This window comes from Peromyscus leucopus, chromosome 3 (assembly GCF_004664715.2).
Source record: "Peromyscus leucopus breed LL Stock chromosome 3, UCI_PerLeu_2.1, whole genome shotgun sequence".
NCBI classification, from domain to species: domain Eukaryota; kingdom Metazoa; phylum Chordata; class Mammalia; order Rodentia; family Cricetidae; genus Peromyscus; species Peromyscus leucopus.
In genome coordinates, this window is record NC_051065.1 from 123,901,722 (window position 1) to 123,927,508 (window position 25,787).

Below are 25,787 nucleotides of genomic sequence, written 5' to 3' on the forward strand. Positions count from 1 at the left end.
TTTTTAAAATTATTCCTTAAGTTCACATTTAGTTTATAAATTATTTATTCTACAAATAAACAAAAATGGCATGTTTCTTATTAATTCTTTGACTTTTTTCTGGGTATCTATATATTCTAAGCTTTGTTAAAGGATAACCTCATAAACTCATCAAAATAGCATTATTGAGCCAGGCTTGGTGGTGCATGACTCCAATCCCAGCATTCAGGGGACAGAGTCAGGATGATCAAGAATTCAAGCTATTTAGCCAGTTTAAGGCCGGTCTAGGCTAACGTGAGACCCATCTCCAAAAACATCAATGCCACTGATACCTACCAAGTAACCAAGAAAAGTAAGTAACCAAGAAGAAAAAAAATTTTATATATATGTGTGTGTAAATATATATATATATTTGATATATTGATAAATACATATATATATATATATATATATATATATATATATATATGAAGCTTAATATATGTCAGGTACCTTATTTGTGCCTTATATGGTCCTAATAGCTCATGTCTTGAGAGCTTTGGGAAGTGGTGAAACCTTTAGAAGACTGAATAAGTTATTTTACTGGGGTATGTCCTTTAGGAGAATTCTGGATTCTAGCCCCACTTCCTCTGTTGTCTTTGCCTCCCAGCTATCATGTATTGAACGTTTTGCTCTGCCATAGATCCCTATATTGGGCCACCTTGCCACAGGCCCAGAAGCAATAGAAACAGTTGACCATGAGCAGAAATCTTTAAAATCATGTACCAAAATGCACGTTTCTTCCTTATAAGTATTTGTGGCAGGTATTTTCTCAATGACAGAAAGCTGATTAACACACAGGGCTTGGTGAAGTGGTAATTTTTAAAATGACAGTCTCGTGTACTCAGAATAGCCTCAAACTCAGTATGTAGTGAAGATGACTTCCAGTGTCTTATCACCTGCTTCTACTTCCTATATGGTAGGATCACTATGGCTGGCTTTCTTTCTATAGATTTTTTTTTCTTTTCTTTTTTAAAGATAGGCACTCACTACGTAACCCAGGCTGGCTTCAAACTTGTCATTCTGCTTCAGCATCCTAAGTGCTAGGATTATAATCATGAACCATAGGCTGGCTAAAATGGAAAACTTTTTTATCTTACTAATAGGAACATAAAGTGGTTTGATTATTTATAAAAGCAATATAGCTTTCTATAGATCTTCTTCTAAAAGTCTGTTCTGATATAGCAACACTACTTCTAGAGTGATCTCTTGAATAAAATCTTAAATATATCTAATAAATGTAGGTGGAAATTTCTGTTCTGCCAACAACTCCCAAATACCCAGCAGTCACTTTCCAAATTGCCACACAGAAGCTTATATTAATTGTAACTGCTCAGCTATTAGCTCAGGTTTATTACTGACTAGCTCTTACACTTAAATTAACCCATAAGTCTTATCTATGTTTAGCCACGTAGCTTGGTACCTTTTCTCAGTTCGGCATTCTCTTCTTGCTTCCTCTGCATCTGGCTGGCATCCTGTGTGACTCAGCCTTTCTCTTCCCAGAATTCTTTTTGTCTGTTTATCCTGACTATACTTTCTGCCTGGCTACTGGACAATCAGTGTTTTATTAAACCAATTCTAGTGACAAATCTTTACAGTGTACAAGAACATTATCCCACAACAAATAAATGTGCACAAAAGTCATTGAAATAATAACATAATAATTAATGTTACCTCTGTAATTGTAACTGTTCCAAGTGCTTCACATTGAGCATTTACTCAATACTCATAACAGTCCTGTAAAGCAGGTGCTGCCATTAGTCCCATATGCCAGATAATACTGAGGTTCAAGAGGATAAATCATCTGCCTGAGGTTATTCAGTTAATATGTGATGATTAATGTTAATATGGAGGTGAACATACTTATAAAATTTGCACTAAGCGGGGCTGGAGAGATGGCTCAGAGGTTAGAGCACTGACTGTTCTTCCAGAGGTCCTGAGTTCAATTCCCAGCACCCACGTGGTGGCTCACAAACATCTGTAATGAGATCTGGTGCCCTCTTCTGTATACATAATAAATAAATAAATCTAAAAAAAAAAAAAAAAAAAACAAAACTAGTAAAAAAAAAAATTTGCACTAAGCTTCTCATTTCAATTATCTGTAAAGTTTTAAGTAAGAAATTTATAAACAAGTTGTACTTAATACATTATTCTTAGTTAGTATGAAATGGTATGTTTCTAGCTTCAATAAAATTTCCTGATAACACAATTTAAGATAAATTATGGCACCGTAGGCCAAGAATAGAGCAAATAAGATTGGTTTTAGTTTGCAACTTGGTAGAATGTATTCAAGAAAATTCAAGTCTAATAGTAAAGCAAGACATCAACACTCTTTTATTGCAAAGACTCCTAGTTGAATTCAGCTTCTATAAAGATTGTGGTCCCTTTTTTATACTATAACAGGATGCCTGGGACTAGGTACTTTATAAAGAAAAAGAATTTACTCCTTACAGTTCCAACATCTGAACCTTAGGAGAACCCATTCAAACCACAGTAATAACCCTGAACTCTACTCAGTTCAGACTGGAATACAATAAAGAATTGATCAATTGGTTGTTAATAGAGAATTGATCAACTTCAAGGCCATCTAAGATGTGTGTTAGCATAAAAAATGATCTAAAGCCAGGCCTAGTGATATATACTTATAATTAACATCAATTAAAAGGCCAAAACATGAATATTCTAAGTTCCAGGACAACCTGACCTATGAAGTAAGTTCAAAGTCTGCTTAGGTTGAATACTGAGGCCCTGTCTCCAAATAACTTATCTTTAGCTGGGGAAATAAATGGTATATAGCTGGTATTTCTTTTTTTTTTTTTTTTTTTTTTTTTTTTTTTTTTTTTTTTTTGGTTTTTTGAGGCAGGGTTTCTCTGCGTAGCTTTGCGCCTTTCCTGGAGCTCACTTGGTAGCCCAGGCTGGCCTCGAACTCACAGAGATCCGCCTGGCTCTGCCTCCCGAGTGCTGGGATTAAAGGCGTGCACCACCACTGCCCGGCTATAGCTGGTATTTCATACAGAGACCCTTAGAGGACACAAGCCATGTGTGTTTTGCTCTGAATCAGACACTTACCCTGGAGAGAGCAGCCCATGGCGACAGAAGTGCCTTCTAGTGTTAAAAATTAATTATAGATGCAATTATGCTCTTCCCACAAACCATATTGCAGTGTTTACTTTTGTGACAACTAGGAAAGCTTATGTGGAAATATCCAAAAGGATGCTTACAGAGATAGGTTTCAAAATGTCTCATTGCCAAGTACTGCCAGTGAAAGACTGATTCAAACATGATGCGACTGTATTTTATCCCATGAGCAGTGTAATAAAGAAAGACATTGCCTTACAAATGATGTCTCTAGTACTATCTGGCACATTTGCACAGAGTAGAAAGATCATTCTTGAAGGAGACTTTGCAGTAAATTAAAATACAGCAGTGTTCCATTTCTCTTTGCCACAGACAGACTGGAAAGTTGTGGTTACATATGACTCTTTGCACGTACACATCATAAGCATTTGCCAACTCAATAGTATTTCTCTCAATCTGAAGCTTAATAGTGGATTTGCCCATCACAATAAGAGAGTAGTAACTCTGTCTGACCTTGGAGTGACTCATTGCCCTTCTATGCTGACTGGTGCAGGCAGAAAGAGTAATGCAAACTGAATTGGGTAAATGACAATGAGATGGATATCACCAGCTCTACTACTTTCATTCTGTCAACTTTAAGCATATATTTGCTGTTTGTCTAATAGACATTATAGACTGAGATATGAAAAATAACTGGTTGGTAACCAAAGTTATATATTTACCATCTTTTATTCTTCCTATTTCACTTTCTTATTGGTATAGAACATGCAGTTATAAAGGAAGAGATGGTAGTGACATAACCCTGTAGTAGGCTAAGTAACAGTCCCAAGTGTACATATCTCAATTCCTATAACCTGTGACTGCTGCCTTATATGGTGAGACAAACTCTGCCAATGTGATTAAGTTCAGAAATTAAGATGGAATGTAATTCTGGGTAAGCTGGATAAACCCTAAGTGCAATCAGATTGCCACATTAAAAAGAAGGCAGACACAAAGAGGAGAGGAAGTGAGACACTGAAACCAGATGCCATGCTACTGGCTCAGAAAGATGTAAGGAGGGCCACGTGCCAATGAGTGCAAAGAAGCCTGCTCTGGGATCTGGAAAAGAACATATGCATGTTCCTGTCACCTCCAGAGGGGGTTTGTCTGTGACACCTTGACTTTAACCCAGTAACTCATAGACTTCTGTACTCCACAACTATAAGGAAATCAGTTTTAATTGTTTTAAACCACAATATATTGTAGTTTCTCACTAATGCAGCCATATAAAATTAATACATCTTCCAAGGATGAGGGTACAAAAATTGATCCTTGGAGAAGAGAAAGAATCTTACAAACTGGGCAGTAGTAGCTTTAATTCCAGGACTCGGGAGGCATTAGCAAGTGGATTTCTGTGAGTTTGAGGTCAACCTTTTCTACAGAGCTCCAGGACAAACAGAGCTACAAACAGAGAAGCCCTGTCTTGAAAAATTAAAAAAGAATATTACATATTACAATGGTTTATGGTCTCCTCAAGCTACATCTCAGTGTTTAATTTTGTGACAATTAGGAAAAGTTAGAAGAAAAAAGCACAAAAAAAGACATATTACAAAAAAATTAAAAAGAAACAGTTGTTAAGCTTACAATGACAAGCATTATTACTTGCAAGGCCCAGCTTCATTATCATGAATTTCTAGGGACAAGAGGTGAGTTGCTATCCTAATAAGCTCTCTTGCCGTGTACATTCACACTACTGAAACAGCTATCCAGAATATATCTGGCTTCCACTTTGTACAGGTTGCAAATCTCTACCTCATTTTAAACATACACTCTTTTGTGTCTATATTAAAACAAGAATAATTTGCCTAGAAATAATGTCAATCGCCGGGTAGTGGTGGCATATGCCTTTAATCCCAGCACTCAGGAGGCAGAGGCAGGCAGATAGATCTCTGTGAGTTTGAAGCCGGCCTGTTCTACAAATCGAGTTCCAGGACAGGCACCAAAACTACACGGAGAAACCCTGTCTCAAAAAACCAACCAAAAAAAAAAAAGAAAGAAAGAAAGAAAGAAAGAAAGAAAGAAAGAAAGAAAGAAAGAAAGAAAGGAAGAAATGTCAATCTATTATTATGCATATTTCAAAACAGTTGTAGAGTTACCCAGTACATCAAAAGAGAGGAAATATATTTGGCATAGATTTCTACAATCTGATACTCTTGTTTATATTTTGAAGTGTTTGTGTACTATGAAAGCCTCAAAAAAGATGCTTAGTTACAATTTTGTTTTTCAAAAATTTTGTTTAGTAAAACTAAAACTGTATCAGAAAACTATTAAGTCTATTAATGTTACTATACAAATGATGATATAAAGCTAAGTAGACAAGCATAACACCCTTCTTATGAAGTCTTCTATATTCTACTTCAAATTCAAATTCAAAGTTTGGGCCTATTAACACATGAAGCATGAGTCATATCTTCATTGACTAAGCATTAAAAAGAGTAGCTTGAAGCTGGGCATGGTGACTAATGCCTTAATCCCAGGACTCAGGAGGCAGAGCTCTGTGAGTCCCAGGAAAGCCTGGAGTAGTTGTGTTTTTTATGGAGACTTATTCTTACTTATGAATGTCTGGCCTTAGCTTGGCTTGTTTCTAGCCAGCTTTTCTAACTTATATTATCCCATTTCTCTTTAACTATGTTTTGCCTCTGGGATTTTTACATTTCCTTATTCTATATATCTTTCTTTCCTTCTTACTCTGTAGCTGGCTGGGTGGCTGCCCCTGGCGTTGTCCTCTCTTTCTCCTTCTCTCACTCTCACTCTTCCCTAGATTTCCCCTCCTATTTATTCTTTCTGCCTACCAGCCCCACCTGTTTCTCTCTCCTGACTACCTATTGGTCATTCATCTCTTTATTAGACCAACCAGGTATTTTAGACAGGCAAAGTAACACAGATTTACAGAGTTCAACAAATGAAGCATAAAAGAATGCAACACATCTTTGCATCATTAAACAAATATTCCACAGCATAAACAAATGTAACACATCTTAAACTAATATTCCACAACAGCCTGGTCTATGTAGTGAGTTCCAGAACAGCCAGGGCTACATAGAACCTGTCTCAAATAAAACAAAATAAAAAGTATAGTTTAATTATAAATTAATTATAAAACTCACCATGTTGCTCAAATATAAGCTTCCTGTAACTTTAAGAAATTAAATCTTAAATAGATTCAGGTATCTTTGATTGTCAGAGTGAGGCATAAATTCCCACAGGAAAATTAAATGGTTGAACAGAATCTGAGTCAGGCTAGACTTCCCAACCAGGATAGTCTGCATAAATATAGGTCAAGACATGGAAAAAAATTTTAATTGTTCACTAAGCATTCCATCTGAAATGCTGACTGCATTACTTCTCCATCTGCTCAGGCTGCATAGGGAACAAAACCTGAGCTCAGGGTGAAAGAAAAATATTCAAAATCAAGGTACTATTTTTAGTCTAAGAATCAGTATGTACAAAACAGATTGAGCATGTATCCTTATTCTTGTATTGTAAGAGGTGGGAATGCTGTGGGATGGTCTTTCTGTATGCTGTAAACATATATTGCTACCATTGGTTAATAAAGAAGCTGCTTTGGCCTATGGCAAGACAGGTTATAGCCAGGCAGGAAATCCAAGCAAAGACACAGGGAGAAGAAAGATGGAGTCGGGGCAGATGCTGCAAGCTGCCAGGGAACAAGATGTAATGGAATATAGGTAAAGCCATGAGACACATGATTAATAGAAATGGATTAATTTGAGATGAAAGAGCTATTTAATAATAAGCCTGAGCCATAGACCAAACAGTTTGTAAACAATATAACCCCTGTGTGTGTACTTGGGACCGAATAGCTACAGGACACAGGAAAACTTCCAGCTACAGTGGGAATGACCCTACTTAACAAAATAGGAAACGGAAGGATGGAGGGATGAAAGGAAGACAAAGAGCAGAAGGATGAGAGGAAGGGGTGGAAGGAGGGAAGGAATGAAGAAAGGAAGGAAATTCTTATATACATGCTAAGTGCATAGCATATCAGTTCTACATTTTAAATAGCAGACTTTCATTCACAATTTATTACTTGTAAATTGACCTTGAGAGAAGTAAAGCCATGCAAGATTACTTTTAAAACTTATTTTTTAAAGCTTGTATCAATCAGCTCCAACTGCCATTTCTATTATGTGTCCCGAGCAATGCTTTCTCGACATCTTTTAATTTAGTAAGGCCATTCCTGCAATTTCTTATTTAATTCTCTACTTGGCACTGGTTTAATATTTTCTATTACACAGGAAACTGATATAACTCTTACATCAAACCAGAATTTTACACTCATCATGGTCCAAAGCAGAAATAAAAGTCACTAACAATAAATAGTACAATATTAATGTTGGATCTCTGTGAGTTTAAAGCCACCTTGGACTACACAAAACTAATCCAGTCTAAAAGAGAAACCAAGCCAGGCAGTGGTGGCACACACCTTTAATCCCAGCACCAGGAAGGCTGAGACAGGAAGAGATATGGCTGGGCAGAGAAAGGAATATAAGGCAGGAGGAGACAGGAGTTCAGCCTTTTTCAGCTGAGGACTCAGAGGCATTCAGTCTGAGGATTTGTAGAGACAGGATCTCGCTTTCCTTTTGGCCTGAGGATTCTGTAGTGGTGAGAAGTTTCTCTAGTGACTTGTTTCTTTATCTCTCTGATATTTCAGCACTTATCCCAATATATGGCTCAGAGTTTTTATTATAAGACCATTTAGGATTCATGCAACAGGGAGACTCGAACTCACAGAGATCTGCCTGCCTCTGCCTCCTGAGTGCTGGGATTAAAGGTGTGTGCCACCATGCCTGGTGAGTTTTGTCTCTTTATAAGATCATTACTGACAGTATCTCAATTCCTGCAATTCTTCTTGATACATTTTCTCCTACCATAGCCACTAGCCTCCCTGTTCATATCTTAGTGACCTACTTTTCTAGGTCACTATCTCCAAATCCCAGTGCCTCCCTCATCTTCTCTTTGTCCTAAACTGGCTTCCCATTCTGAGAAACCCAAGATGGAATGAAGATTTGCACACTTCCTTCTTCACATCTACCCAAGGCCTAGGATTGATATATACATAATCTACTTTCTAGGCATTACCATTAATGAATGTTTTTACCCCTATTTAAAGGCCCACTTTTGTCCCAGTTCCATCCCTTTCTTCTTCATCCAAGGAAATCAATTGTCCATGGATTCTTCCATTTTCTTCTAATCTCATAAACTTTTCCTCTCTACTACATCACACCCATCAACATTCACAGATGGTATTGTGTTCTTCTCTGCTTCTGTAGAACAAGAACAAACTCACACATGAGCCCATTTCATCCTCCTAGATACCACCTCATTTCTTTGATGCTCTTCAGAAACTAACTCCATGAAAACCACACCTCAATTCTTTTTCAGTATCCTCTCCTGTATTTTCCCTTAAGTCAACTCTGGCCAGGGTTTTTGTTGTTATTGTTGGTGGTGGTAGGTTGTTTTTTTTTTTTTTTTCCTTCCACTGTCCTGTGGTAATCCTCTCATTAAGGTAACCAATAGCAACATGTTGTTAAATGCAATGGTCAATTCAGTTTCTTCATCTTTTGTCCCCTTAGTATCACCTGTACTGTTGAACATTCTCTTCCTAAAAACCACCTTCTTCACTTGGCTTCAAGGAGCCATTCTCCTTTTGCTTTCTTTCTACCCCATTATGATGTTTTATTTATTTTACTGATTCCCCTTCTCTTATCCAATCTCTCAACACTAAAGTGGCCCAAAGCTCAGTGCTTGGACTTCTGTTTTCTGTCTACACCTTTGTCCTAAATGGGATCAATAATACCATGACTTTAAAAACCATCTATTATCCAATAACTCCAAATTTATTTCTCTAACTATAGGCTCCTTTCCATAATTCTAGAATCTTATCCCACTACTCACTCAATGCTTATATTTGGAGATCTAGTGCCAATTTAAATTTAATGTGTTCAAAATGAATTTCTTCTTAAATACAACTTCACCACAATTGATGCTTATCCTATTTTCAAAGCTGGCCAAACTAAAAACATTTAATTACAGCTATTTTATTTTTCCCTATTTCTCAGTGGTGATGTAGATTAGTGGTAGAATACTTGTCTAGCACATGCAGGGCCTTAGGTTCAATTCCAGTATCATACACACAGAAAGAGAGAGAGGTAGGAGGAGGAAGGGAAGGAGGGAGGGAGGGGTCATGGTAGCTCCAACTTCAATATGTATTGAAAATACGGTCACTTTCACTACCTTCACTTGTCGTCCTGATCTTAACCGCCATCTTCTCATATCAGGATAAGTTATTTATAACTTTAAACTTGAGGATTCACCCCAACTGATTTATGTCACTCCTTTGTTCAATGCATCCAAGTGACTCTCCAGCTAATGCAGACACCTGCGACTATAGCTCCATAGCATCCAACATGCTCTTAAAGACTCCACGGGTATATACATGGTACACACAATCATGTAGGCACACACATACACAAAATTTAATAAAATAAACCTTGTTTTAAAGGTTCTTAAACCTGACATCAAAAGCATATTCTCTCTCTCTCTCTCTCTCTCTCTCTCTCTCTCTCTCTCTCTCTCTCTCTCTCCCCCTTCCACTCCCCTCCCCCTCTCCCTCTCCCTCCCTCTCTGTCCCTTTCCTCCTCTCCCTCTGAATTGAATCTAAGGCAGTGTACATGTGTTAATATGTTGTACCACTGAGCTATACCATCATACCTCATAATAAAATGTTTTTTATACATTAGACTTCATCACAATGAAAATTATTTTACTCTGTGCTATAGTTTGGATATGGTTTGTTTCTCAAGGACATGTGTTGGGAGATTGGTCCTCCATGTGACAGTTTCAGGAAGTAGGACATTTAAGAGGTGGGCATAGTAGGAGGTCCTTAGGTTAGCTGGAGGTGTGCCCTCAAAAGGGATTGTGGAACCAAAACATCTCTAGCTTCCTGTCTGATGATATGAACCCTCTCTCTTATAGAAATTCCTATTATTGCCACAGGGTCATTACCAGAACTGAGCTGATATGCCCTTGAATTTCCAGAACTGTAAATAATTTTCTAAATAATTTTCTTTTCTTTACAAAATAGTCTATCTAGGGTACTTCATTATAGTATTGAAAAACATAACATCACACACTGGCAAATGATTGTTTTATTTAAGTTTTTTTTATATTCATGGGTGTTTTGCCTGCATGTATGTATGTGTACCACTTAAATGCCTGGTGCCACAGAGGCCAGAAGAGGGTGCTGGAACTGCAGTTACAGATGCTTGCTAGTCACCATGTGGGTGCTGGGAATCAAAGCCAGGTCTTCCAGAAGAGCAGCCAAACTAGTAAGAGCAGCCAAACTAGTAATCTCCAAGCCACATGCCACCCCCACAAGAAATGCTTTTAAGTAAATGAAAAGACAAGTCACATAGTGGGTGAAAATATTTGCAAATCATATATCTGGTAAAGACCTTATACCCAAAACACATAAAGAATCCTCAACATTAACTTAAAGAAAAAAATCAAACTCAAACTAGGTAAAAGTCTTGAACAGACACTACATAGAATACATGAAAGGCAAGTAAACACAAGAAAGCTATTCCATATTATTATCCATTAGGAAAATTAAAATAAAAATAAAAAATATTATGTCACTACCTATTAGAATACTTATAATGAAAAAGTGCTGACAATACCAAATGCTGGAAAGGATACAGGGAAGGAGAATCTCTTAGAAAACTCTAATAGTAATATAAAACAGTGTCAGTTACTCAGATGAGCTCTCATTCTCCTAAGAGAAAAAATAAAAGCATGTGCTGACTTATTTTCTTTTCCTACTGCTGTGACAAAATACCCTTAAAGAAGCAATATAAGGGAAGAAAAGTTTGTTTTTACTTATAGTTCAAGGGTCAATCATCAATCCATCAATACAACAGGAGCTTGAAGAGGTTAGTCACATCACATCCACAATCAGGAAGCAGAGAATGATGAATGCTTGTGTTCCCCTCATTTTCTCATTTTTATACAGCAGACTTCCAGTCTAAAGAATGGTGCTACCCTTATGGATGAGTCTTCCCATGCCAATGAACTCAGTCAAGGTAATCTGCTATGGACATGCCCATATGCCCACCACTGCTGTGGGATGTTCTGTATGGCAAGTGTGTTGCTCTGATTGGTTAGTAAATAAAACACTGATTGGCCATAGTCAGGCAGGAGGAAGTATAGGCGGGACAAGGAGGAGAAGAATTCTGGGAAGCAGAAGGCTGAGTCAGAGTCATGGCCAGCCGCCACCATGACAAGAAGCATGTGAAGATACTGGTAAGCCACAAGCCATGTGGCAAGGTATAGATTTATGGAAATGGATTAATTTAAGCTGTAAGAACAGTTAGCAAGAAGCTTGCCACAGCCATACAGTTTGTAATCAATGTAAGTCTCTTGTGTTTACTGGGTCTGAGTGGCTGTGGGACTGGCGGATGACAAAGATTTGTCCTGACTGTGGGCAAGGCAGGAAAACTCAAGCTACACACCACCCAATTGATTCTAGAGATCAAGTTGATAATTGAGATTAAATATCATCTATGCTCACAGAAAAATATAAATGTACATGAATATGTACAGTAGCTTTATTTATAGCCACCAAAATCTGGAGGAAAAAAAAAAGCTCTCAGATAGGGTAATCAATTAAACAAACTGTAATATGTCAATACAGTAGAAAAATACCCAGCTATAAAAGAAGAAACTTGATGTTGAAATATACAACAACATAGATGAATCTCAAAGACATTAAGATAGGAAAAAGGATTCAATCTCAAAAAGTGCAAACTAAATGATTCCACTTTTGTGACCTTCTTAAAAAGAAAAAAAACTTATAATCAAAGAGAACAGATTGTTTTTAAAGGCATCTGCCTAGCCTACTACAGGCATTAAAGATATTGAATGGATAAACAAGAGAAAAATTGAAACCAAAAGGATTAAAACTTAATTAAATGTTTAAGGAAAAACCAATACATGGGTCTAGTGGTTTGCATTTTTAAGGATTTCCAACAAAAATAAATATAGTCTGTGGAAGTTTCTTTAAAAAAAAACACACATTATAAACAAATGTTACAAATCAATGCTAAAAAGAATGGCCAGGGTGCTGACCTAAGACCATATCATGGGAGGGAGTTCCAATGGCTCGAGATATGCTCATTCTGAGAAAGCGATAGCAAGACAGTTTTGTCCAAATAGTTAAAGTTCTTGGGAATTGTCTAAACCTGTCCAGACAAATAGAAAACTAAAGAAATTATTCTCTGTGGATTCAGAATCTAGAAATACAGCTGGTAAAACACAGGGAATCCATTTTTCATTTAACCACAGAGTAACCATTAGAGTGGCCACACACTAGCAAGGGAGTCTTGGTAGGGAAGCAAGAGATAGAAAATGAGAATTACTTTCAAACCTTTATTGTATCAGGCATTTAAACAAAGCCTATTTGTTAGTATTATCATCTCCATGCTGAGAAGAAAGAAGCTTACTGAATACTATGACCCATGTGTTAAAGAGCTGGTCTATAGTCTGACACAACAGGGAGGTAGCAGAAACTTTAAGAAGTAGGGTATTGTGGGAAATTTCCAGTTTGGGAGGCCTGTCCTTGAATGGGACAGTAGAGCCCCAGCCTCTTCCTCTTTTGTTCTTTTTTTTTTTTTTTTTTTTTGTACAAAAATTATAGTGAGTTCTAGTTTATTCTGACATACATTATCTGCCATGATGAGCTATCTTACCCAAAAGCAACAGGACCATTTGGTCATAGACTGAAATATCCTATACTGTGAGCCAAAATAAACCCTGTATCTTTATAAGTTGGCTATCTCAAGTATCTATTACAGCAATGGAAAGCTGACTAACAAGGAAACAAATGTAACTTGCCTGGATTGGTAAGTGGCACAGCAGATATTTGAGCCCAGGGATGGTCAACTCCCAAAACATGTTCTTTTAGTTTCATTTTTATGATTCAATAAAAATTGTTTCTCAAATAATGTTTCTTCAAGCACTGTCCTCAGCTGTAAATACTAAAATAAGTAGCAAATAAAACATACTCTTTTACTTGAAAAGAACTTGTTAATTTATTATATATTCTGTAGAATGTCATAAGTATCTGATGGAAATACATCCTTTACGGATGTCAAAGAATTATTGTCCTGGAGTCATTACCAAATAGTCACTGAGGTGCCTTCTCAACCTATGGCTCTATGAGTACAAACGTCTTACATTTGAACAGATGTAGATATAATAGATTTCTGGAAGCTGAGTCATTGACATATTATGAAACTTAATTATATATTCTAGAGAAGGAAAAATGAAATTTTAATGTGGTTTAAAAACATAGGAATAAGGCAGTATTTAAAATACAACTGTCATATCCTATTAAAATTATAACAATGTCTCAACAAGTCACGAATTTAGCTATTATCTAATCCTAGCCCTGCTGTTACATCAGAATACCATAGATTTGAAAAATTATAAAGAAAAAATTCTCACAGTTCTGGAAGAAGTCTAAATAAAATCGAGACACCATCATGGACAGTGTCTAGTGAGGGCTACTTTCTGCTTCCAAGATGGAGCCCTTTTCTAAAAAGATTTACTTTATTTTTAGTTATATTTATGTATGTTGGTCTGTATATGTATATGTATGTGAGAATTGCTTCTCAGAGAGAGTTGGATCCAGAGTTACAGGAGGTTGTAAGCTACCTGAAGTAGATGCTGGGAATCAAATGTGGGTCATCTCAAAGAGTAATGTGTGCTCTTGGCCATTAAGTTATTTCTCCAGCTCAAGATACAACCTTCTTGCTGTGTTGTCTAGAGGGAAGGGATGCTGCTTTAATGTGACTAAGGAAATTAAGAATGTTTCTTAAGTACCTTTTATCCTACTCAGGACTTCATTATCTCTTCAAGGACCCTCCTCTTAGTACAAAGACACTAATGATTATGTTTCAACATATGAATTTGAGGGAGACCATAACAGCTATGGTATTGTGATGGTTCATCTTGAATGTCAACTTATTAGAACTCTAAATATCTTAGGAGAAAAACATCATGATGTTACAGTGATGGCATTTCCAGAGAAGTTTAACTAAAGTAGGAAGGCCCACCCTGAATGTGGGTAACAACATCCACAAATGAATAAAAAGGAGAAAGCAAATTGAAAGCTAGTCTCTCTCTCTCTCTCTCTCTCTCTCTCTCTCTCTCTCTCTCTCTCTCTCTCTCTCTCTCTCTCTCTCTCTCTCTCTCTCTCTCCATCTCCCCCTACCTCCCTCTTCTCCTCCCTGTCTCCCCCTCTTTTCCTCTTTCCCTCCCTCTCTCTCCCCCTCCCTCTCCCTCTCTCTCCCTCCCTCCCTCCCTCCCTCCCTCTGTCTCTCCCTCCCTCCCTCCCTCCCTCCCTCTGTCTCTCCCTCCCTCCCTCCCTCCCTCCCTCCCTCCCTCCCTCCTTCATTACTGCAGATACAATGTGGCCAGGCACCTTCCCATGAGAGACTAAACCTTCAAGCTCTGAGCCAAAATAAAGCCTCCCTTCCTTACATTGATTTTGAGAGGTATTTTGTTACAGTAACAAGAAAAGTAACTAATACAGAAAACTAGTACTAAGTAGTAGGGCTGTTGCTGTGCTAAATCTGACGATGTGGTTCTTAGGCTTTTGGAAATGGTTTGTGAGAGAAAGATGGAAGAGTTTGAAGAGACAACCTAGAGAAGCTATGATACTCATCTAGAGGTCAGAGGACAACTTTTCAGTCCATTCTGTCCTTCTACCTTTACATGGTTCCAGGGATTGAACTCAGATTGTTAGGCTTGTGCAGTAAGCACATTTACACACTGAGACATCTTACCAGCCCAAAAGTTTCATTATCTAATTTTATAGTTTAAGCAATGTAGATTAGTACAAAACAAGTGTTCTATAATAATCTCTAAATAAATCTATTTAGGTTATACTCTATTAGACCTAAAAGAGGGAGAGATAGAAACATGAAATTCAAACTTATTTACCAATGCTCTACTTATATACTACAGAAATCTACCCATCTCTTTGCATTTTTACCGAAGTGATTGGTCAAAAGAAATTAGGAATTTGCCTTCTATTACTCATTATGTAGTATTAATTCCAATTTGGTTAAGATTATCTATGAAAAACTGAAGATATATATCTAATTTTTTCTTCTTTTTTAAATTTATTTGTGTTGTTTTATTTGGGGTTTGTTTGTTTCTTTTGGTTTGTGTTTGGGGCAAAGTCTTACAACATAGTCCAGGCTGGCCTGGGAAGCTTCCCAGATGCAGCTATCACAGGTGGGCACCATCACACTTGTCTAGCTAATGTTTTTTAATGTAAGAATACAGACCTATATGATGAGTAATATCTTCAACAATAGTTCATGAAAGATGCACAAAGTTATAATGATAGCTGCTTTTATTTATTATGGATCAGGATTATAGCAATATAACTATAAAATAAGTCTTACACATACTGTGAATATAATACTAAAACTAGTAGCAGAGTTGAGGCCAGAATACTGTTTTCCTAATACTTAATTCAACAATTTTCTTACTATGCTACCCTACAATTATCATTTATAAATGAGATTTTTAGCACACATACATACATACACACACACACATACACACACACACACACACACACACGCATATACATACATAAAGTCATATCTCACACACAACACCTAAGTATATATGCCTTTGCCAGTATCAGTAATGCTATGGAAACAAGATTAATCATTTTATTGAATACATATGATAATATTAATTAAATTGTTACATTTATACAACATCTATCAAACTAAGGATTTACCAAACTGCTGTGGGATGTTTTGTATGCTGTGAATGTGTTGCGCTGATTGGTTGATAAATAAAAAGCTGATTGGCCAGTAGCCAGGCAGGAAGTATAGTCAGGATAAACAGACAAAGAGAATTCTGGGAAGAGAAAGGCTGAGTCAGGCAGACACCAGCCCGCTGTCCAGGGAGCAGCATGTAATGGCACACAGGTAAAGCCATGGAACACGTGGCAACATACAGATTAACAGAAATGGGCTGAGTTTAAATGTAAGAGCTAGTCAGTAGTAAGCCTGAGCTAATGGCCAAGCAGTTTTAATTAATATAAGCTTCTGAGTGATTATTTTATAAGTGGCTGCAGGGTCTGTGGGGCTGGGCAGGACCAGAGAAAACTTCAGCTACACCAAACTAAGGACTTATCCTTATCTGTGATGGTTAATTTTGATTGTTAACTTAATTGGATTAAAAACACCTAGTAGAGTGTCTCTGTGAGGGGATTTCTAAAGACAATTAGATCCTGAAAGATGAATCTTAAAGGGAATTGGCTTGTTTACCTCCTTCAGTTCCTGTACAACAGCTGTGAGCCTCTCATTTTCTGCCTGGACATTTGTGACCACAGCCCGGCTCTGTTTCACTTCATTCTGCATCTCTAAGATCTTGTTTAGATAGTAAGCTTCCTTAGATGCAGATTCTTGTAGAAGTGTTTCCTCCCGAGTCTCTCCATCCTCAGCCACTTTACGGTGGATAGAAAAGGACTGCCCAAATGCCTGCAGAGAATTTGGAAAGAGAAAGAGTGCACAGTGAAAAACATCTCAATATTATTGAACAGATTTAGGCAAATGTTTTATTTGGCTTTGTGTATAAGAAAAGCTACTCCAAAATACTTCTAGATGCAAAAAATAAAATAATAAATAAATATACATACACAAATGTGTAACAGTCTGTCACTTTTAGTGCTTGAAATAATTCATACCCGGTCTGGGGAATGCTGAGGATTGAATCCAGGCCCTCACTTAGGCTAAGTACATGCTAAATCCCTAAGTTACACCTCCAGACTCTTCAAGTACAATCATAAGGGTAAATAAAAAGTTTATCTTGCAAAAATGTATGAGTCAAAGAAAATATTGCTAAGTGCTTTATGCTATATTGTTTAGACACATCCTATAGCACAGTGTTAATGAGACCATCAAATTTGTTGTTTTTGTTCAAGAAAAACATCCACAAGCATTTTCCAAGAGAGAAAATAATAATTGCATCTATTATTTAGTACATTGACAATAATGCCAGACCAATTATGAATAACATCCTTAAGAGAAAAGAAAATACACCAATCAGTATTCAAATTTCCCAGTACCACAAAAAGACATTAAAATGTCATCTTTATAAACATTTGCTTATTTGTGCAAATACAATTACAGGAGTAATAAATCGAGTTAACAAAATTGAAAGCCAAAAGAAGACAGCAGACTGGTATGAAAAGAATGAGAAAATGACATCTGTTTTGAGGATGTTTTTCATGTCATTCTGACACTTAAAACTATAGTAATATTTCATATTCACCTCAAATAAATATTATTAAAAATCAACTCATATTAAATACAAATAGTAACAAATGAATCTAGCTTTCCTACAAATGATCAATTCAGCCACAGAGAAAGGGGTGGGAAATAATAGACTAATGTGAATAATTTCGAAAACAGTACTTTTACTAAATACCCTTCCTTACAGTAGAATTCTAACATAAAAGGTATGGTTGAAATATATTATGAAAACACCAAGAAATAACTATTATAGAAAAAAATCATCCATGTAACGTAAGCTTCATGGACAAAAGTATAAGGTATTTGTACAATCTTTTGCTGTGGTTGGGGTTTTGTTTTTTGTTTTTCTTTTAAAACAGACCAAATGGGCCTTGAACTCACAGCAATTTACTTGGGTCTGCCTCCCAAGTGCCAGCTATTTTCATAATCTTAAAGAATCTTCTCTTCAAGTATTCATGTCCTGGGATATATATAGTGAAGAAACATGGGAGACACCACCATATCTAAGTAAATAGAACAGCTAACAAAAAATCAGCACAATGAGACACAAATGCCATGTGTCGTATCCTTACTTCAGCAGCATTCTTGCCAATACTACAGAGGCCAGCTCTTGTGAGTCTGGAAGAGCATTTTTAAAATTTATCCAGAATCCAAAGTATGAAGTTTATGAAAAAATAAAGATTTCTAAGAGTATGTAAGACCAAAAAGGCATGTCAGTTGAGTACTGTGTGGAATCCTGGGTTGACTCCTAAAGCTAGAGGAAATGGCACTGTAGGAGATCACCTTTACAGGTACATGAAACTCAGTGCAGTACTTTAGCAAGTTTCTCTGTATTTAAAAAAAAAACCTAGTAAACAAGTGAATATAGTCTCTTCACTAAAAGGAACTGACAGATCTATTTGATAAAGTCCTAGCATACAGTTACTAAAGAAGATGTGGGCATAAACACCAAAGAGATACTATATTCAATAAGAGGACTGGTTTTATGATCTGACATGATTTTCTTACATTTTAAATTTTAAAAAGTTACAGTATAGTGTTTCTGGATCATGCAAAGATGAAGCTACAACGAGTCTGTGAAACTCAGTTCCATAATCATTATACTATAAATCTAAAGCCTGGCAGTATATGTCAGTCACTCAAATGGACATCTGGAAATATTTCAAAACAAAGCATGATTTAGTGACTTTAAAGATTTATTTTATTTTTTCTTATGTGCATATATATTTGTGTGTGCGTGCCACATGTGTGGGTGTACACAGACACCAGGAGAGAGTGTAAGAACTACTAGAACTGGAGTTGTGAGCTGCTCAGCTTTGGTGCTGGAAACTGAATTTGGGTCTTCAGGAAGAACAACCCTGAAATCTGTGTCATAATGAAGCAAAACATGGTTCTAAGCAACCACTCAAAAAGAAATATTCTAGTAAAGATATTCACCTGCACAAGTGGAACACTCTTGGGGCTTGTTATGTGGAATCACTGTACTATAAGAAATTCTTTAGTTAGATTTTCACATGTGGTAAGTAAAAAGCAGCTATATTCACAAACAAATCAAAAAATTTTATGAACACCTAATTTGTATTTATTCTAGCTCAGAATCTTTAACTGAGCACATGAATTTCTAAAATTAGTCATTATTTTTAGTGAAGAACTTGGCCTTTCACTGTACTTCATTTGAAAATAATGAAAGTATAAAAGATGACCTAAAGGACATTAAAGATGGGTTTGTTTTGTTTTATTTCCAACTGAAATAGAAAAATACTGTGGATATTGCTCTGTATAAATAAACACTGATTGGCCAGTAGCCAGACAGGAAGTATAAGCGGGACTAACAGAGAGGAGAATTGAGGGAACAGGAAGGCAGACAGAGAGACTGCTGGAGCCGCCACCAGGACAAAGAAGATGTAAGGTACCAATAAGCCACGAGCCACATGGCAAAGTATAGATTAATAGAAATGGGCTAAATATAAGAGTAAGAGCTAGACAATGATAGGCCTGAGCTAATGGCCAAGCAGTTTAAATAATATAAGCGTCTGTATGTTTATTTTATAAGTGGACTAAGGGACTGCCAGGGCTTGGCGGGACCTGGAGAGAAAACTCCAGCTACAGAAAAATAATACCAATTCTTCATGATCCACATTTGTGAATAAGGATTATAAGTTATAAGAAGATACCTATTTTTAAGAAGGAAGGGAGGAAGCTAGGCATGGTGGTACAAGCCTTTAATCCCAGCATTCCAGAGGCAGAGACAGGAGGATCTCTATGAGTTTAAGGCAAGCCTGGTCTACATAGTAAGTTCTAGGACAGTCAGAGCTACATAGTGAGGTCCTTTCTCGAAACAAGAGGGGGAGAGAGAGAGAGAGAGAGAGAGAGAGAGAGAGAGAGAGAGAGAGAGAGAGAGAGAGAACAACAATCCTATTTTTCTAATTCCCAATTGTAATGATAATGGGAATGACAGAAAAATGACATCTACCTTCTTTTTCTTTGAGACAGTCTCACTATGTAGATCTGACTGGCCTGGAACTCACAGAGATCCACCTGCCTTGGCCACTTGAGTACTAGAACTAAAGGGGTATGCCACTAGGCCCAACTATCATATGCCTTCTTGTTAAAGTTGATTTACCAAATTTGTCTTTCACTTTTCATTCCTTCATTACAAAGTGTGTCTTGACAAGAAGAGAAACAACCATTTTCAAGGCTATTAAAAACAGCTATTAAAAAGGCTATCTGGTGAATCACAGAACTAGTTTCAATATCTAGGTTAATTATGATTCAAGTTTTATTTTATTTAGATAAAAACTCATTTTAGGTACTACAATAATTCCATGGGCATTCTGACATAGCTATAGAATTTTAGAACATACTAGTGCTTATTATGTGTAGTTACAATTATACAATATTACTTGTAATGTGTAGCATTGCAGTGAGTCAAATTTTTCTACTTCTAGTATAAGACCAACTAGAATAATTACCTTTTTAAGAGAAATATTTTTATTCATTTTATATACCAATCAAAGATCCCCTTCTTCCCTCCTTCCACCCCTCTAGCCTCCCCCTCCCAACTCACCCCCCCCCATTCCCTCCTACAAGAAGGTAAGGCCTCCCATGAGGAGGCACCTTTAGTAGAGGCAGGTCGAAGCCCCTTCCCCTGCCTCAAGGCTGTGTGAAGTGTCCCATCATAGAAGTGGGCTCCAAAAGGCCTGCTCATGCATCAGGCATGGATTCTGATCCTACTGCCAGGGGGCCTCCCAAGCAGATCAAGCTACACAATTGTCTCGCTGTGCAGAGGGCCTAGTCCAGTCCCAAGCAGGCTATACAGCTGGTGATCTAAATTTCATGCATTCCCACTAGCTTGGTTTGGTTGTCTCTGTAGGTTTCCCCATCATGACCTTGATGCACTTGCTCATAGAATCTCTCTTCCCTCTCTTTGACTGGACTCCTGGAACTTGGCCTGGTGCTTGGCTATGGATCTCTGCACCTGCTTCCATCAGTTACTGGAGAAAGGCTCTATGATGACAGTTAGGGTATTCATTGATCTGGTTACTGGGAAAAGCCAGTTCAGGCACCCTTTCCAGTATTGCCAGTAGTCTAAGCTGGAGTCATCCTTGTGGATTCCTGTGAACTTCCCTAGCACCCGGTTTCCCCCTATCCCCATGATGTCTCCTATCATGGTTTCTCTTTCTTTGCTCTTCCACCCTATCCCTGTTCCAGCTCAAGCATCCTAATCCCTTGTGTTCTCATGCCCCATCCTCTACCCTCCATTGCCCACCCCTCATCCCCAGTTTACTCATGGAGATCTCATCTATTTTCCCTTCCCAGGGTGGTCCATTCATCCTTTTTTGAGTCCTCCTTGTTAGCTAGCCTCTCTGGAGCTGTGGGTTGTTGTCTGGTTATCCTTTGCTTCACATCTAGTATCCACTTATAAGTGAGTACATACCATGTTTGTCCTTCTTAGTCTGGGTTACCTCACTCAGGATAATATTTATAATAAGTACTTTTATAAGTACTTTTTTTCTCCTTTTCCTTATATGACTTTTGTTGTTATTATTCTTGTTGTTTTGCTTGTAAGTTTGTTGAAACATGATCATATGTAGCCCAGGCTGACCTCTGAACTTGTAAGCCAAGGATGACCTTGAACTCTGATTCTCCTGCCTCTAATTCCTTTACACTAGAATTGTAATCATGTGCCATTACACCATAATTTTTTTTGTTGTTGTTGTTTTGGTTATTTTGAAGCAGGGTCTCGCTGTGTAGCCTTGGCTAGCCTGGAACTCATTTTGTAGATTAGGCTGACCTCAGACTCACAGAGATCTTCCAGTCTCTGCCTCCCAAATGCTTTATATGACTTCTTAATCAAAGGGAAAATGTTATTTTGTATCTTCAAGTTCAAGACAATACATTAACTATCAAACAGAATTTTCATACCCATTATTCTTTATAAAATGAGAGATAATTTTTGATGAGAATATTTTTAATATCACCTTAAATTCAGTAAGTATCCTAGGATATTACCACCAAAGGTAATAGACAAAAAAATTATAATTTGAAATTTCAAAATAATACTTGTTTGCTAAGTCATTCATTTGCTCATTTGTTAATTCACTCAAAAAACATTAACAGGGTGCTGTTCTACATCAAACACTGCTTTTAGCTATGAGCAATGAGGAGTTGTAGAAAAATACAATATCATCCACATCATATACTCTAGTGAAACATAAGCAGCTAAATCATTAATAACTGTGCCATAATGTTGTAACAGTTCTAAGAAGAAAATAGTGGGCAAGGTAAGAGCACAGATCACCAGTACCCCCACAGAACTTTCTTCAATAACGATCTTTGTTGTCCAACATGGTTACTTTTGTCTTTGTGTAGTTATGGGGCTTCAGAAATGTAGCTAGTTTGGACAATGTATTGAGTTTATTTTGTGTAATTAAATTAATTTTAATGGTTACATGTAGCTAGTAGCTACTGTTTTAGACCATACAGGGACAAAGAAGAACACAGGTGTGGACAGAGAGAGATTTGTTTAGAGAACAAAACAAGGAAGTGAACTGAAACTAGCCCTCCCCAGAGGAACAAGCCTAAATTGAAGTCCAAACAAGGATGACAACAGTGATAAGTCATTAAGGTCATCGGTGACTGTTCTTTAAGACCTCCCCATCAGTACTTCTATATCTGAGTGTTCTACCAAGTATAGAGAGAGGAGTCAACCTGTGGGACAGAAAGACTAGTAAGCAACCCTGTCCCTGAAGCCCTTCCTCCCCAACGACTTAGATTACCTTCTTTGAACATAAAAAGAAAATTACTTTACCAGGTATATTTCTGTTGCCTCGGCAGCCAGAGAGTTAGCACTAAATCACCTTATTTTTTAGAATAACTATCACCTATTTTTCTCTGTAGCATTTTAAAGTTTTATTGCTTTATCCCAGTTTATTGATTTCTTTTTCCCTCTTATTGAAAATAGAGTCTTTTTTCATATGATATATCCTGATTACAGTTCCCCTCCCTCTACTCATCCCAGTTCTTCCCCACTTCTCCTCCCCTCTCATACAGATCTATTCCCTTTCTGTCTCTCATTAGAAAAGAAGTTTTGAAGAGATAACAACAAAACATAACAAAATGAAATATAATAAGATGAAGCAAAAACCATCATATAGAAGTTGGGCAAGGCAAACCTACAAAGGAAAAGAGCCTAAGAGAAGGCACACAAGTCAGAAACGCACATGTTCACACAATCAGAAATCACATAAAAACACTAGTCTGGAAGCCATAACATATATAGAGAGAACCTGGTGCAAACTCATGTAGGCCCTGTGCATGCTGCCTCAGTCTCTGAGTTTACATGAGCTTTGCTCATGTTGATTTAGAGGTCTTTGTTCTGCTGGTGCCTGCTATCCCCTCTGACTTCCACACCCTTTCTGCCTCCTCTTTGGTGGGGTTCTCAGAGCCCTGCTGTGGATATCATTCTATATAAATAAAACACTGATGGCCAGTGACCAGACAGGAAGTATAGGCGGGACAAGGAGAGAGGAGAATTGGGGAAACAGGAAGAAGGGAGAGAGACACTGCAGCCACCGCCAGGACAAGCAGCATGTGAAGACGCCGGTAAGCCACCAGCCACGTGGCAAGGTATAGATTTATGGAAATGGATTAATTTAAGATATAAGAACAGTTAGCAAGAAGCCTGCCACGGCCATAAAGTTTGTAAGCAATATAAGTTTCTGTGTTTACTTGGTTGGGTCTGAGCGGCTGTGGGACTGGCAGGTGACAGAGATTTGTCCTAACTGTGGGCAAGGCAGGAAAAGTCAAGCTACAGAGCCCTGAAGGGAGGGATGATGAAAACATCCTATTTAGGACTGAGTGTTCCAAGGTCTCTCTCTCTCTCTCTCTCTCTCTCTCTCTCTCTCTCTCTCTCTCTCACACACACACACACACACACACACACACACACACACACACACACACAAATATTATAAATATAGGTTCCACATATAAACATGTAGCATTTATCTGGCTTAGTCTGGAAAAGCTTGGAGATTTATTTTTATTTTTAACTGTGTATTGGACAGTGGTCTGTATACATGTGAGCGCAGGTACTTTTAGAGTCTGGAAAAGGGCACCAAATTTCAGTTACAGATAACCATGGGTCATACAACATGGGTGCTGGGAACTTGACTCTAATCCTCTGGAAGGGCATGAAGCACTGTTAACAGCTGAGCCATCTCTCAAGCCACAAGTTATTTTTTTTCCTCTCCTTGATAAAGGATACCTCTGACTTGTTCAACAAATTTCATTTTTAACTGGCAGAGATGTTTCAGAATGTTATTGTGCTAAATACACACAAAAGAAAGTTTATGACAAAATATAACAAAAAAATAAATTTCTGTACCTTAAAAAAAAAAACACAGCAGGATCTGTTAGCCCCAAAAGTCTGTCTACCTTTCACTGTTACCTCCTGCATTGTACCACCAGCTCCTGACCAAATGAACACAATCCAAATATCATATTTTCCATTTTCTTTATCACATGTATATCTGTAAAAACATTTTGTTTATTATTTTTAAATCCACACAATGGAAGCCTTCCATATGTACACTTTCAAACTGCTTTTGTAACTGTACTATAAATTTGCAAAATCTATTCCTTTTGCTTACTGTATTTCATCTTTCATTACTATAATCTAGTAAATTACCTTACTCTAACAATCTAGTCTCTTGACAAAAATTTTGCCTTTTGTTTAAATCAGCTAATCTACCTGAAATTTATTTCTGCAGATGGAATGAAATACAGATTTTAAATTATTTTCTGTATGAATCATCAATATCCCTCAAATTCTTTAATGTCTCTCCTTCTCCACTATTTGCCAAGTCATTCAAAAATCATAATGGCATGCATAAGTGTGTCTGCTTCTAGGATATCCCATGATATTTCACTAGTATTCAGAAGATACTGAAGGGGAAGAGTTCCATTGAGAAGGAAGAGGAACCTGACATACCTGTATTTGTTCATTAAGTTATTTGACACTTAAATATTCTGCGTCTAACTGAAAAATGCTTCTAAGGCATATTAGTGTGGTGATATATTGTATACCCTAATAAACTTGCCTGAGGATCAGAGGACAGAGCCAGCCACTAGATTAGAAACCGAGCCAGGCAGTGGTGGCACACACCTTTAATACCAGCACTTGAGATCTCATGCCTTTGCTTGGGAAGCACATGCCTTTAATCCCAGGAAGTAATATGGCAGGATAGAGAAAGGTACATAAAGCATGAGGATACAAGAACTCACTCTCTTTAGGCTGAGGATTTTACAGAGGTAAGAACTAGTGACTGGCTGTTCTGCTTCTCTGATCTTTCAGCTTTCATCCTGATATCTGGCTCTGAGTATTTTATTAAAAGACTAAGATTCAAGCAACATATTAGTGGCAATCAACAGATGACAACATTTGTACAAGAGTAACCCCATTCTCATGTTGAATTTTTTTTCTTAAGATTTATTTATTATGTATAGTGTTCTGTCTGCATGAATGCTGGCATTCCAGAAGAGGGCACCAGATCTCACTATAGATGGCTGTGAGCCACCATGTGGTTGCTGGGAATTGAACTCAGGATCTCTGGAAGAGAAGACAGTACTCTTAACTTCTGAGCCATCTCTCCAGTCCCTCTCATGTTGAATTTAATGAGCCTAGAAGTATTTTCTTTTTGTAATATATACATATTATATTATTATTGTCTGGTATTATATTCATGGAGTCCAGACCCACAGATACAAACAGGGTTTGTAGAATAA

The 25,787-nt window shown here is 37.3% G+C and overlaps 1 protein-coding gene across 7 annotated transcripts in view; it reads right to left on the bottom strand.

Annotated features, from left to right (window-relative positions):
* The window catches only part of Bicd1 (BICD cargo adaptor 1), a 188,755-nt gene that overhangs the window by 74,172 nt on the left and 88,796 nt on the right, over positions 1-25,787 (bottom strand). For all 7 annotated transcript variants that reach the window (XM_028892395.2, XM_037203957.1, XM_028892392.2 and 4 more), the window contains exon 2: positions 16,512-16,724. In XM_028892395.2, coding sequence (XP_028748228.1) covers positions 16,512-16,724 — 213 coding nt within the window. The remainder of the gene's footprint in view (positions 1-16,511; positions 16,725-25,787) is intronic.